At 38.5% G+C, this 13,555-nt stretch overlaps 1 protein-coding gene across 1 annotated transcript; it reads right to left on the bottom strand.

Moving 5' to 3' along the window:
* Positions 1-12,245: 12,245 nt before the first annotated feature.
* On the bottom strand, positions 12,246-12,758 carry LOC141386755 (uncharacterized). Its single transcript, XM_073955675.1, has one exon. It carries the CDS (start codon positions 12,756-12,758, stop codon positions 12,246-12,248), a length of 513 nt encoding a protein of 170 aa, XP_073811776.1.
* Positions 12,759-13,555: the final 797 nt, after the last annotated feature.

Below are 13,555 nucleotides of genomic sequence, written 5' to 3'. Positions count from 1 at the left end.
CATCGGATTTGATGTTGCAGGATTTAATGGCTTTAAGAGCCGCTTGGCTATCCACAAAGATAGTCACCGGTTCAAAGATTTCTGCATCCAAACTTTTTATCAATTCCGCTGCCTTCCAAATCGCGAAGATTTCAGCCTGGAAGACACTACAGTTGCTTTCTAGCCTGTAGGTGTACTCAAGAGATAGCCTTTCACAGTAGACGCCAGCCCCGGTACCTTCCTCCATCTTGGAACCGTCTGTATAGAAAGCCAGACCGTCCAGAGGGGGGTTACTGCGGTTCCAGTCATCTCTACTAGGTATAACGACGTCTATATCGTCAAATCTCAGGACTGGTGATATATAGTCGCTCAGTTTTCCGCGTTGGTTCACATTTATGCCTGATTCATTCAGGATACAATCATGCCCATAGGCACAACTGCGCCTGAGATCCTGGTCATGCAGCCGTAGGGCACTGCGAGTTGCCTGACACTTAATGCTGAGACTCAGCGGTTTTAAGTTCAGCATTGCGTTCAGAGCAGCCTGTGGTGTGCTCCTTGTGGCTCCAGTTATGAGGATCGAGGCTGCTCTTTGTACCTTGTCGAGCCTACCTGTTGTCGATTTTTGGCGCAGTGAGTGCCACCAAACAAGAGAACCATAGGATAAAATGGGTCTAACCACGGTGTTATACAACCCAGGGACGTACGCAGGGGTGGCAAATGGTTTGTTCGAATAAAATTTATTAGCTACTGTAACCAATTATTACATTTTTTTCTTTGTCATAAACATTTTTGATGTTAGGAGATTTCAAATGAAAACTTATATTTTTCTGAAATTTATGTACAGAAAATGTACATCAAGTCAAGTTTTGCAAGATTTATTTTCAAATTTTTTGTTTGTATACTCTTTTTGGAAGAAACTTCCATTGAAATCTGAATTACGTCTTCATGCCACATCATTCCACTATTAAATACGAATTCCGTAATGAATATACTCCATATTTTTTATGTCTTATTCAAGTTATATTGAGGTCTCGAGGCTTTATACTCATCCTGTATCCAAAATAATTACGAGTTCAGTATTGTGGGAATGGAAGTGCATGAAAAATGTCTATTGGACAAAATGTATGAAGGGTTCTTCGTGGACTATATATAGAAAGCCAATTAGAAATTTGTTTCGCTGCCTTCACCAAAATTTTTTTTGCTTGTTGCTAAACAACAGCAGAAAATAATGAAGAAAAATGAATTTGTGTGCGTCAAAAACTGCTAAAATCTGCTATATGTAGCACACTCACTTGCATTTTTTCCCTATCATCAAAATTCGCTAAAATGGTAGTAATCGATTCGATCTGAACTTTGCACATCGCAATATTTCTTCCAGAAATATATCGAACCCAAAATTGATTATATCGGTCCAGTCCACTGTGGTCCCAGCCCGCGACAAAAATACCAAAATCGATGTCTACAAATTATGATTGTAACTATTTAAATCTTTCGTAGACACATCAAATTTTACTATTACGGCTTTCTTTTTACAACTTCTAACGGTACTTGCTAAAGCAGAGCCAAAAAGGAAGCATTTCCATTTGAAAAAATTGAGACATTGAAATTTACATTAACGTAGTGACAAGTTTCAAGTGATATCACAAAAAAGTAATGTGTAAAATTACTATAGTAAGAAATGGAAGTTAAAGTTAAAGTTAATGGTATTGTTATTGTTTTTAATTGATAACATTATAAAGTTATATCTTTATTTTGTAGTTAAATTGATCTCTTTTGTAATGTATTTTTGTGAGAGTTTTTTATTTAATATTGTGAAAAGAAATAGACTTTTAGTACATTGGATCCTCGCGGATCCTCACGTTATTTTTACTTAAATGTTCGTGGAAGTGTCCAGAATTAGAAAAAAATTATCTCGTCTGCCGAAAGTTACCGAGCGGTATTCAGTTTTCATTATACTGAGTATACTCGGAGTTTTGTGAATGTTTAGTATAGGATTTTTGGGTGTTTTCAAGTAATCGGTCTTGGTGTTTTGCATTTTGTTTCGATCTTTTTTATAAAAAATTATGTTTTTAGGACTACTGTATGAATTTGTGTTTTCACATTTGTATGTTTTGAAATATGGTGTTCAAAAAACTTTGTCAATGCCAGCATGGGACGCACGATATTCGAAGAAATTATGGCAAACCTTCGTTGCGAGATGTTGCGAGATATGATTTCTCTAAGTTGTAAGATCGTATACACTATCGCTATAAAAGACACCATTATTTTTGAAACATACATGCCACTTCAAGAATTATCTGCCGTTGAAAGTAAAAACACGGAAGTCCTGCCGAAGATTTAAGCTTCACACAGTGCCAAATATCGGGAGTTAACAAGATATAAGACTACATCAAAATGTATACATATATTGATGAATTTTGGCAATACACAACTTATAAACTAGAAATGTAAAATAGCAGCACATTCAGTTGGAAATTTGGCCAAAATCTTGAAATTACAAAAAACGGGAGGAACGTCTACATGGGGGATATACCAAAACATGGACCTCTATCGACCATGGACCTACGCAAAATATTTAATACCACCAAAGAACACAAAATGTCAAATTGCAGCGAATTCACTTTGAAAATATAGACAAAATCAAAAAACTGAAAGTACCGTTATGAGGGGTCGATACCTAAAAGTGGACCAATCCTGACGAATTTTGGGGAAAATTATCTTCTAGTCACTACGAGTTTACTGTAAAATTTTCTGATCGATATCTTGATTAGAAATATTTTTGTCGCTCTCTCCCATACAAGCTAAACCACAGTGCAGTCCTTCAAATAAAATTACTTCCAAACGTACAACAAGTTCCAAGTGAATATGTGTGGCCAACATCTTCATGTACGTCCCTCACAAAATTCAGCATAAGTGCAGCTTAAGACTGTTCGAGGATCCTTTGGACTTTTTTAGACATTTGTAGTCTTGTTTAACTATCATTCAAACAGGCCACAACATTATGAAAACTCCCTGAATACAAATTTTTTGGGGGAAAATATTTTGGTTGTGTAGCCGGTATTCGATCTGTCGTAAATTCACACGGGCTGAGGGCACATATCCTGTCGGCAAAGGCGATTTATACTTATTGACTTATTTTTCAGAAATCAAAATTGACGATTTTTTAGTTCGTTTACAATTTATTATAAATATAAAACGCTTTTCGGCTCAAGTGGCCAATTTACAAGGCTTTTATTAGGTATTATTAGTAAATAATTATGTGGGTTTATTTAAGTATCGATTGTTATTTTTCAAAACTAGCTTTAAGAAATGTTTGAATTCTAGTTACAATAATGTGTGTATAATAACAAAAAAATCGCCGTAAAAATCACGAATTTGCGTGGGAACGACAAGTCCTATCGAAATGGGACAAAAGAAAATGTTGTAGACGATTTTCACTGCTACAACATTTTCCTTAGTTGCCTTTCCATAGGACTTGCCGCTTCCCAGGAAAATCCTGAAAATCTAAAATGAACCTAAAAATTTGAACTTTGACCGCGATTTATTTGAAAATTCCTACGGCGATTTTTTTGTTTTATTTTTCTCACCTATGAACATTGTAGTTTCAGAATCCGCTCAAAAAAAATTCCTCCAGCGATTTTCCCAGGTGTAAGCCGTTTTCAACTAAAGTTTGTTAAGGACACCGTACATGACATTGTTTTATAAGGAGGCGATACAGTCAGTACATTGTCCCAATTTGAACTTCTATATCTCAAAAATGGTAAAACTTAGGAAAAAGTAGAAAAGGCCAATCTTGTAGAGAATTTTTACAGCTACAAATTTGTTTGCAATTTCCAAGCAAAACCGTGAAAACCTAAAAGACCCCTAAAGATGTGAACTTTGACCGCGATTTATTTAAAAATCCATCCAGCGATTTTTTCTTGTTTTTGGATTTTACTCATCTATGAAAATTGTAGTTTCAGAAACCGCAAAAACTTCCCAAGTGTAAGCACCTTTCAACTAAAGTTAGTTAAGGCGTTCTTTAACATTATACCAAATGTAAAGAATGCAGCCGAAACAACAATCATGAACATTTTCGACTTATATTATTTTGTCACGACTTAGCTAGAGTTTGATATTTGTTCGACCCTGCTGTGGCTTAGTCCAAACATGAGTTTTGTAGTCTCAAACAGTACTCTGAGAAGGATTTGGAGTCTATGAATCGTAGTCTGTATCGTCCGTTTTTAAATTTCTAAAGTTTTTAATTGGATTACACAGACTCTACCACTTCTGGTAAAAAATCAAACTTGGCGTTTTTATAGCATTAAAGAATAGTTTATTCTTAGGTTATCGACACAATATTAAAGCTAATTAATTTTAAGAAGTTGTATGGGTATTGTTTAGGTTTGATACATTCCAACTCAACTTCCCGAGCTCAGTCGATCACGGATGCTGATTGACATCATCGTGCATCACCTCAGCAAGTTCCCTCTGCGGAGACCGTAGAGTGTTGATGCTAACGAGCGGTGGTTGTTGAGTTTTCTCTCATTGGAATATGTAAATGTAGTAGTATAAATCGACTCAGATCATCTGCGATCGTTGCAATCCTCTGCGATTGCAAGAACCTCTGCGTTCACTTGTCGACCAACCTTTGCATAGTTAACTTGTCGCGTATTAACCAACCATCTCGCGTTAGTACTAACCGGCCTCTGTCGCCACTCCAGATTACAATTGGTAATCTTCGTTGTTACTAACAGGCCTCTGTCGCCACCCCAGATTACAAGGTAAACTTTCTTGTTTGAAAAGAAATACACCAATAAACGGCAATCATTTATTATATTTAAACTGATACTGCTTTTGTTGTTTTATTTTATTCTTTTCACCCCCACTGCTCATCATTCCTTTACCGAGTTATCGAAGCCTATGGATTTCCCCTCCCTCACCTAAACATTGGTCGCATCGAGCCAGATAGACGCCAGTATTGTTGTTGCTCCCTCTCTCTTGAACGAGAATTGAAGCTTTTGTTGTTGTTTTGCACGGAGAAATCATTGGATCATCTCACGTCACATATAATTGATATTATTACATCTACAAATCACCATACTAACACCAGGTACGTAAACTCAGATTTCCAAAAGAAGTGAGCTATCCGCGAGTGTTAGTATTTTTCGTTTTTGTTTCGGTTATTAATTTGAGCATTAATATAAAAAATAAATCATTGGTCGAATTTCAATTACCCTACGCGTGTGAATTAAATTCGTTGCATAATTTCGCCCATTATACAGTCCACACAAAACTTGTTGAAATCGTTGTTGTACTGATCATTCGCAATCGCGTTGATCATACAAATCATTATTCGTGTTGTTGTTATTCTTGTTAGATTTGCTCCTTACCATTTGGTCTCATCATAACAACGAACTCTCATTACTTCCAATCGCCCTTTATTGTTGTTAAAAAATTAAAAAGTTCATATTGGTCGACTCATATTTGCACTTCTTGTGTTAATACTTGATTTGCCCACTACAAAACATCTTAGTTGTTGCTAAATTTGCAAATACTTTGTCGTTGTACTGATCATCCAACGTCGCGTTGATCGTACGGAGCATTCGGTGTTGTTACTTCGTAAAATATTTATTGTGGCTATTCTCATTTTAACTGAGAACTTGCAAATATATTTTGTAATATTTGCAATAACAACATCGTTAACTTCCAATAACTCATGCTCTCGAGTTGTTAAATTATTACACACATTGATCATTACATCGTTCTTCTTATTTGTTGATCATTTGAAAGTTTGTTATTGTTGTTGTTATTCCCCAAGGCCTTTTCTATCGAAGCCCTTTTGTTGAGAATTTGCATTGGCAAATTAACAATAACAACACACATTGCCTACACTCACATATTGTCGTTTGGTTTACCTTGGTTTTACGATCATCTCCCACCAAAAAATATTTGGCGTTGTTATTCCTCCTCGTTTTATTTTAAAACCCTTTGAAAATTTGCATTGGCAACATTGCAATAACAACACTCCATCCAAATTCTCATTCCTTTGGTTTATTTGTTGTACAGATCGCCAACATCGCCAACCAAACACATTCGTTTGTTCCATTCTCCTACCTTTGTCTAATAGGTAATTCTACTAATTTGAGAAATTACATGGTAATTCTACCAACAACGTTCCCGCCTTTTTAAGCGTCCCTTAAAAAACCCTGCTGATCCTCTGCACTCACTTGCTTGGTCGTTTGCAACGTCTGTTGTTCAGTGGGAGTTTCGCTGTTCACGCACAGCCATTTCTCTGCTAGCGTCGCTTGTGTGGTTAGCACAGTGGGGTAAAATAGTACAAATTGTTTTTTTAATAATTAATTTTGAAAATTATTTTTCGATTTTTTTTTTTGATATTTAATAAATTGGCAGTAGGGTTTTTGGAATTTTTGGACAAATTCACCCTACATTCCGCATTGATTGCGCATATTTGGAGCAGAGAATATATGTGAAAAATATTTAGTTTTCGACATTTTTGTATTGTTTTTGGAATTTTTACTTAAAAATTTTGGAAAATTGTTTGACTTTCCGTAGGGAATTTGGTATTTTTTAAAACAAATACACCCTACTTTTGGCATATCTTGCACCAACGTGTCAACCAGATAATATATATTTCTTACAAATCATTTTATCTGCGTTGATTTTCTTGGGCAAATATTTATTTTTCGTACAAATACCTTATTTGTCGTTGGAATTTCGACAAATACACCATATCATTGACATAGTTCACCTCAACATACACCCTACACATTGTATTTCCATATACATTCTTGTATATTTGGGACTTTTTGCATTTTTGACCCAATTAAAGTAGTTCTTGTTCGCCCTGAGGAAGTTTCTTTTAATTTTCTCCTATATCACCCTACTTTAATTTCAAATATCACCACACCTTGCTATTTTTCTGTGGAATTTGTAGAAATTTGGAGTTTTTTTGTGGAAATACCTTATTTCCTTTGAGCTATAGCAATTTGTGCTTCAACTGAATATCCATTCTTTGCATATTCAATTGTAGATTTTCGCTGATTTGTGCATTTAAACTTCGAAATGTCAGTCACCCCACACACTCGTTTTGTTAGAGCTTCGGAGATATTTTTGAAATGTGTAGCATCCTTTGAACGGATTGATGAGTCCACATATAATGTCTTCACTCTCGAAATTCGCAATTCAGAATTTCAAAAATTGTGGCACAAAGTCAAGTGCGATTATGATGAGTGGAAAAACTACCTCACGACATCCGAGACTGGACAGGCTGATGTTTTTGATGTCGTTGAGGAAAAATATGGTACATCCTACATGGCCTATATCCGCTGTATGTCCACAATTAACCAATATCTTCAACGCCTTAAGTCTTCAAGCACTGAAATTCGTTCACCTGCTATAGTTCCACCAGTCTTACTACCTCCTCTCACTTCTAGTTCGCACAAGAGTTCTCCACCTAGTGCTTTGTTGATGGTTCCTGAAGTAGGAACTCCTTCCAATTTATCATTGGACGAATCTGTCTTATCGGTTCCTGTGCAGTCTGATTCTCCCATCGTTCTTGCTCAGCCAGAAACTTCCTCCTCCACAACTTGTCGTAGTGACTCATTTGAAAATGATCGCCTCAAATCTCCACCTTGTATAGTTCCACCAATCTCAGCACCTCTAAATAATGAGATGTTGAACGTTTCTGAAGAAACGATCTCTTCAGGTTTGCTTCCCAGCGGTTTTGTTCCACCAGAAACTTTCCCAATTCCAACTGGCTCTAGTGACCCTGTTGATAACTTTACATCACCTGTCGGTACCCACAGCTTTTTGTTACCACCCCTTGATATCGATGTCTTTAGTGGAGACTTCATGTCTTGGCCCACGTTTAGGGATATTTTCACCACCCTATTTGTTGAAAATTTGCGTCTGTCAGACGTTGAGCGCCTCTGCTACTTAGTGCAGAAAACCTCCGGTGAGGCTCGCGAAATCGTTTCGAGATTTCCACTCACCAATTGCAGTTTCCCTTTAGCGTGGAAAGCTTTGTCGGATGCGTATGACAATAAGCGCATCGTGGTTAACAACTATATCAAAACTTTGTTTGATATTCCCCCTTCGTCTCGTGAAACAGTTTCGGGTTTGAAAACCATCCAGCGTGGGATTAATAGTTGCCTTGCTGCAATGGCCGTCTATGACGTCATTACGGATCATTGGGATCCAATAGTTGTTTATATTTGTTTGCAACGGTTGCCAAGGTTAACTTTGACTCTGTGGGAGCAAAGTATCAAAAACAAGTCGTCTTTGCCTTCTTGGAAAGACGTAGATGCTTTCCTCACAGAGAGGATACAAACACTGATGTGTATCCAAAGCGTGTATGGAAATCAGGTCGCAAAATCATCAGCCACGAATGTGTCATCCAACTCCTCCAAAAAATTGTTGTCGGTGCAAAAATCACAAAATGTATCACCCCTTCGATCCACTAATTTGTCGAACACTTATTGCCTAATTTGTCCTAACCAGAGCCATGTTCTGCGTCTATGCCCCCAATTTGCTAAACTGTCATTTGAGGACAAATTCTCGTTGGTAAAAAAGTATAAGTATTGTATAAATTGCTTATCGCGGGGCCATGTAGTTAAATCTTGCCAGAGCAAACATAGTTGCAACAGGTGTAAACAAAGGCATCATAGTCTTCTCCACCGGCCACAAGTTAGAAGAGTACTTGCTCCGGACACTTCAAAACTGTCTCCCTCATTTACTGATGTCAAAAGAGGAGATCCCAGTTATGGTTTGTCGCAGCCCAGACACCCTACAGGCAGTTCTACTTTGCCATGCACTTCTCCGACTTTTACAAATGTCAAAAGTCGAGAGTCTAAGTGTAATATGTCGACCCGCTCTTCTAATAAATGCCAAAGCAATCTTCCAGATACTAATACTTTGCAAATTAGAAAAGTTGTTGCTTCTTCAACGAAGACAGATCCGGCTTTTACTAAGGTCAAAAGTAGAGTGTTTACTTGTTCTTTGTCACGCCCATGCACATCTCCGGCTTTTACAAACGTCAAAAGTCGAGAAACTGCCGACAAAAACAGGCTAAATCCGGTTCCTATCGCTTCAATAGATAATAATGTGCTCCTGGAAACTGCGAAAGTGAATATAGTTCACAATGGCAAATGGCACACGAAATTGAAATCGACCACTTTAGAAATCACCAAGTGAATAATTGTTAAACATAATAACTTAAATCGCTCGCACACTATCTTGAAAGTTAATATCGGTATATTGTACATAGCTCACTTAGGAATCTGACTTTACGTTCTTTCCTAACATTTGAATCGAATATATTCCAATTTTGTAATAAAATGCTAGACAATTGGTCTAGCATGGGAGGCGGAATGTTTAGGTTTGATACATTCCAACTCAACTTCCCGAGCTCAGTCGATCACGGATGCTGATTGACATCATCGTGCATCACCTCAGCAAGTTCCCTCTGAGTGTTGATGCTAACGAGCGGTGGTTGTTGAGTTTTCTCTCATTGGAATATGTAAATGTAGTAGTATAAATCGACTCAGATCCTCTGCGATCGTTGCAATCCTCTGCGATTGCAAGAACCTCTGCGTTCACTTGTCGACCAACCTTTGCATAGTTAACTTGTCGCGTATTAACCAACCATCTCGCGTTAGTACTAACCGGCCTCTGTCGCCACTCCAGATTACAATTGGTAATCTTCGTTGTTACTAACAGGCCTCTGTCGCCACCCCAGATTACAAGGTAAACTTTCTTGTTTGAAAAGAAATACACCAATAAACGGCAATCATTTATTATATTTAAACTGATACTGCTTTTGTTGTTTTATTTTATTCTTTTCACCCCCACTGCTCATCATTCCTTTACCGAGTTATCGAAGCCTGTGGATTTCCCCTCCCTCACCTAAACATTGTGGTGATATTCAATTCTTTTCTAACAACAAAGAGATTACCTTTTGTAATCGTGGGTTGGCGCAGAGGCCTTGATGCTTTCGCTTCGAGAGATAAAACAAAAGTGAACGCAGAGGTTCACGTGGATCGCAGAGGATCGTGTTGATCGCAGAGGATCTTCGTTTATTACTACTACAACTACAATTATTCCAGTGAGAGAACAGTCTCTCCTATGTATCAAAATGAGCAAACCAACAACAACCGTCGCCCGTTGGTATCTACACTCTCCGGTCTCCGCAGAGGGAACTTGTAGAGGTGATACCCGAGCTGTCAATCAGCATCCGTGATCGACTGGGCTCGAGAAGTTGAAGGCCAACGTATCTAACTTATACAGGTATTGTTTAGGAACGAGGGGGGTGGGTTTGGTTTTATTTTGGTTTTCTTTTGTAATTATAATTAATTGTTTTACCCTTTTTTTCCTTTATTTCACAAAAACAATCTTCAGTTGGAATTCACTTTTTTTATTTAATGATTTTTTCACAGTTTGTTATATGATTTGTACAAAGGGTTTTTTCTTATTTATAGTTTGAAAAATATGTATGTTTTTTGGTATTGGTTTTAAGTTTAAATTTCAAGGTTTAACTTTTGTTCTTTATGTTTCACTTTTGGTTGATGGCAAAAAAAGTCTGAACACTTGTGGCTGCTTGAGGTGAACACTAGGAGAGTAGAAACACAATTGTTTTGTTTTACTATCCCTTTTCAAGTGGAAGGGCAGAGAAATTGCAAAGAGTGGACAGACAACAACAACAGCATATGCATAAGGCAGAGATGACTGTTTGTGTAAGTCTGTATGTTGTCTATTGCGTTTGATCGTAACAAGAGATGATTGAGAAAGAGATGTCAACCAAAAGTGACTTCATAAAGAATTATAATGCATATGAGGAAATAAAAAGATAAAAATGGAATTAACAAGTAGGCGAAATGTTATGTATGAGTCGTTTCACTTATTATATGATCGGTGATAAAGGTTTGAATTACATGAAATAAAAAAAGAAAATTCAATTGATTTTTATTAACGTTTCAAGGTTCAATCTTGAACATGCCGGCCTCCACAATGAAGGTGTAAAGCAATGATTTGTTGAAATCATTGTGGAGGGGTCTTTACCAGATTTTTCCTATGGCCCCGATAAAGGTGTATCCAAGCGCCGTTTGCTGAGCGATGACGTGCGGCAATTCAGTTTCTAGGGATCCATCTCTGTAGAGATCCTTATAAAGATCAGCGGCAAGTTCTACGTCAATGGGGGCATTACACCGGGGATCCGGATCAGCAAGAGTATCGACTGTAAAGTCTACAGTGGGATCGTCGTAAATGGGGAAAGCGTAGGGCTTTTTGGAAGGTCATTTGTGATTATAGCACGGACTTCACGTTTCCAGTTATTGCGTGGAAGTCGGGGTGCAATAACAAATTTTGCAAAACGGGTTCCATTGTATGTAAACCTCTCCAAATTTAGTTGCGTTTGAAGCCGGACTGCAATTCGTGAAACTGTGGCATTAAAATTTAGACTTGCCCGGCATATATGCCACATGCCTTCTAGTCCAGGTATGGCAAGTCGTATATGGGCCGTTGGTATAAACACTTTTGACCAAGCGAATGGCATGCTTGGCCTTTGGACCATTTTGAAGTCGAGGTCGTTTAATTTGTGATGTCAGCCAGCTTTAGATGTCAGTGGTTTAATGGGTGAAACTGATCTTGGACGATGGTTTCGTTGCTGAGAACGATTTTCAGAGACGGATCTTCTTGCTCTTGATACCTGACGAGGTAGTTGTGGTGATGTTGAGCGCTCACGTGCTGGTTGCTTTCGTAGACGTTTCGATGATGTTGGCCGTTCAGGGGTGAGTTGATGTTGAGAGCGCTTTGATGTTGTTGAACGTTGGTTGGTTCTCTTTGATGACATTTTGAAGACGAAGACCGTTTTGATTTTGACGGGGACTGATGTCGTTGCTGCGATCGACCTTGCCGTTCACTATCCAACTTTTTCAATAGTGTTGCATGATGGATTAAGGTATTGTGCTGTCCAGTGCAAATTTGACAGCTCAATCTTGTTGGACAGTTGGAACGGGTATGGGAGCGAGCCAGACAGTTGATGCAGTATGAGAACTGGCAAACGACATCGAACCGTTGGTCGTGGTTAAGGCTCCGGAACGCTTCGCAGGTCTTAATCGGGTGGTCTTTTTGACACAACCCACATGAATATTTCCATTCCTTTGGTCTGAGGTCTTTATTGTTGTCATTGGGTGCCATATCTGGAAAAAAAAGGAAAGTGAGTAATGTTGTTGGTAGAAAGATGTGTGATATGGGGTAGTAGCTGAAGTTTATTCGGAGAGTAAAGGAATAAGCTTGGTTATTGGACGTCGTATAACTCCATTGGAGGTTTTGAGGTCAACGACTCTAATATTGTTATCTTGTCCTGGAAATAACCCTATGATTCGTCCTAGCTTCCATTCATTTTGAGGTACGCGGTCGTCCATAATGATAACTAAGTCGTTAAGTCGTACGTTGTCCTGCTGTCTCTTCCATTTATAGCGTCGATGTAGCTCTTTCAGATATTCCGCCTTCCATCTCTGACATAATATCTGGGGCAGTATCTTGAGGCGTTCCCAACGATTGGTAATTGTTATATTTTCCTCTGATAAATCGGGTTCAGCTGGCGTCAACAAGGGCGACCCAATGAGAAAATGTCCGGGTGTAAGTGGTGAAAGGTCATTCGGATCGTCACTGGTTGGAGAAAGCGGCCTAGAATTAAGCCAAGACTCAATACGAGCCAGGATTGTGGAGAACTCTTCAAATGTAAAGGTCATATTGGGCACCATTTTCTTGAGATGCATTTTAAAAGACTTTACTCCGGCCTCCCAAAGTCCCCCCCATGTGTGGAGCGCCTGGAGGAATAAAGGTCCAGTCCAGATTTTGGTATGAATACTGGTGTGTGAGGTCATTTTTAATCTGCCTGAATAACTCCAGTCTGTCCTTTTTGAGCATCTCAGCTGCACCAGTAAAATTGGTCCCGTTATCAGAGAAGATTTTAGCAGGACAGCCACGTCGTCCTATAAACCTAGCAAAGGCGGCTAGGAATGCTTGCGTGGTAAGGTCGCTTGTGACTTCCAAATGTACGGCTTTGGTTGAAAAGCATACAAATATGCAAACATAGCCTTTAGTGATGAGGCATACACGCCCTGTGAAGTTCCGTATGCTGAAAGGTCCTGCGAAATCAGCTCCAGTGTGCAGAAAAGGTCGAGTGAGTTGGGTACGTTCTGGAGGCAAGGACGACATTATTTGGGTTTGCGTGTGCTTTTTATAGAGGATGCAGGGTTTGCACCGATTTGTGATCATTTTGACAAGAGGTTTAAGTCTAAATATCCAGAACTCCGATCGGAGGATACGGATAATTAACTGGTTGCCTCCATGCAATGTGTACTTGTGTGTGTGCTCAACTAGTAATTGGGCAAATTGTGAATGATGAGGGTTTAGAATCGGGTGCCGTTCGTTATGAGTTAACATAGGAGAATTGGTCAAACGTCCGTTTGCCCTCATGATTCCTTTGGCATCAATAAAGGGATTTAATGTCAGAAGTGGACTATTTTTAGGTAATTTTTGTTTTCGAGATAATAGGGTATATTACTCTCGA

Source organism: Musca autumnalis, unplaced genomic scaffold (genome assembly GCF_047663935.1).
Source record: "Musca autumnalis isolate F117 unplaced genomic scaffold, ASM4766393v1 scaffold_5, whole genome shotgun sequence".
NCBI lineage: Eukaryota > Metazoa > Arthropoda > Insecta > Diptera > Muscidae > Musca > Musca autumnalis.
This window is presented reverse-complemented; position numbering and strand designations above follow the sequence as displayed.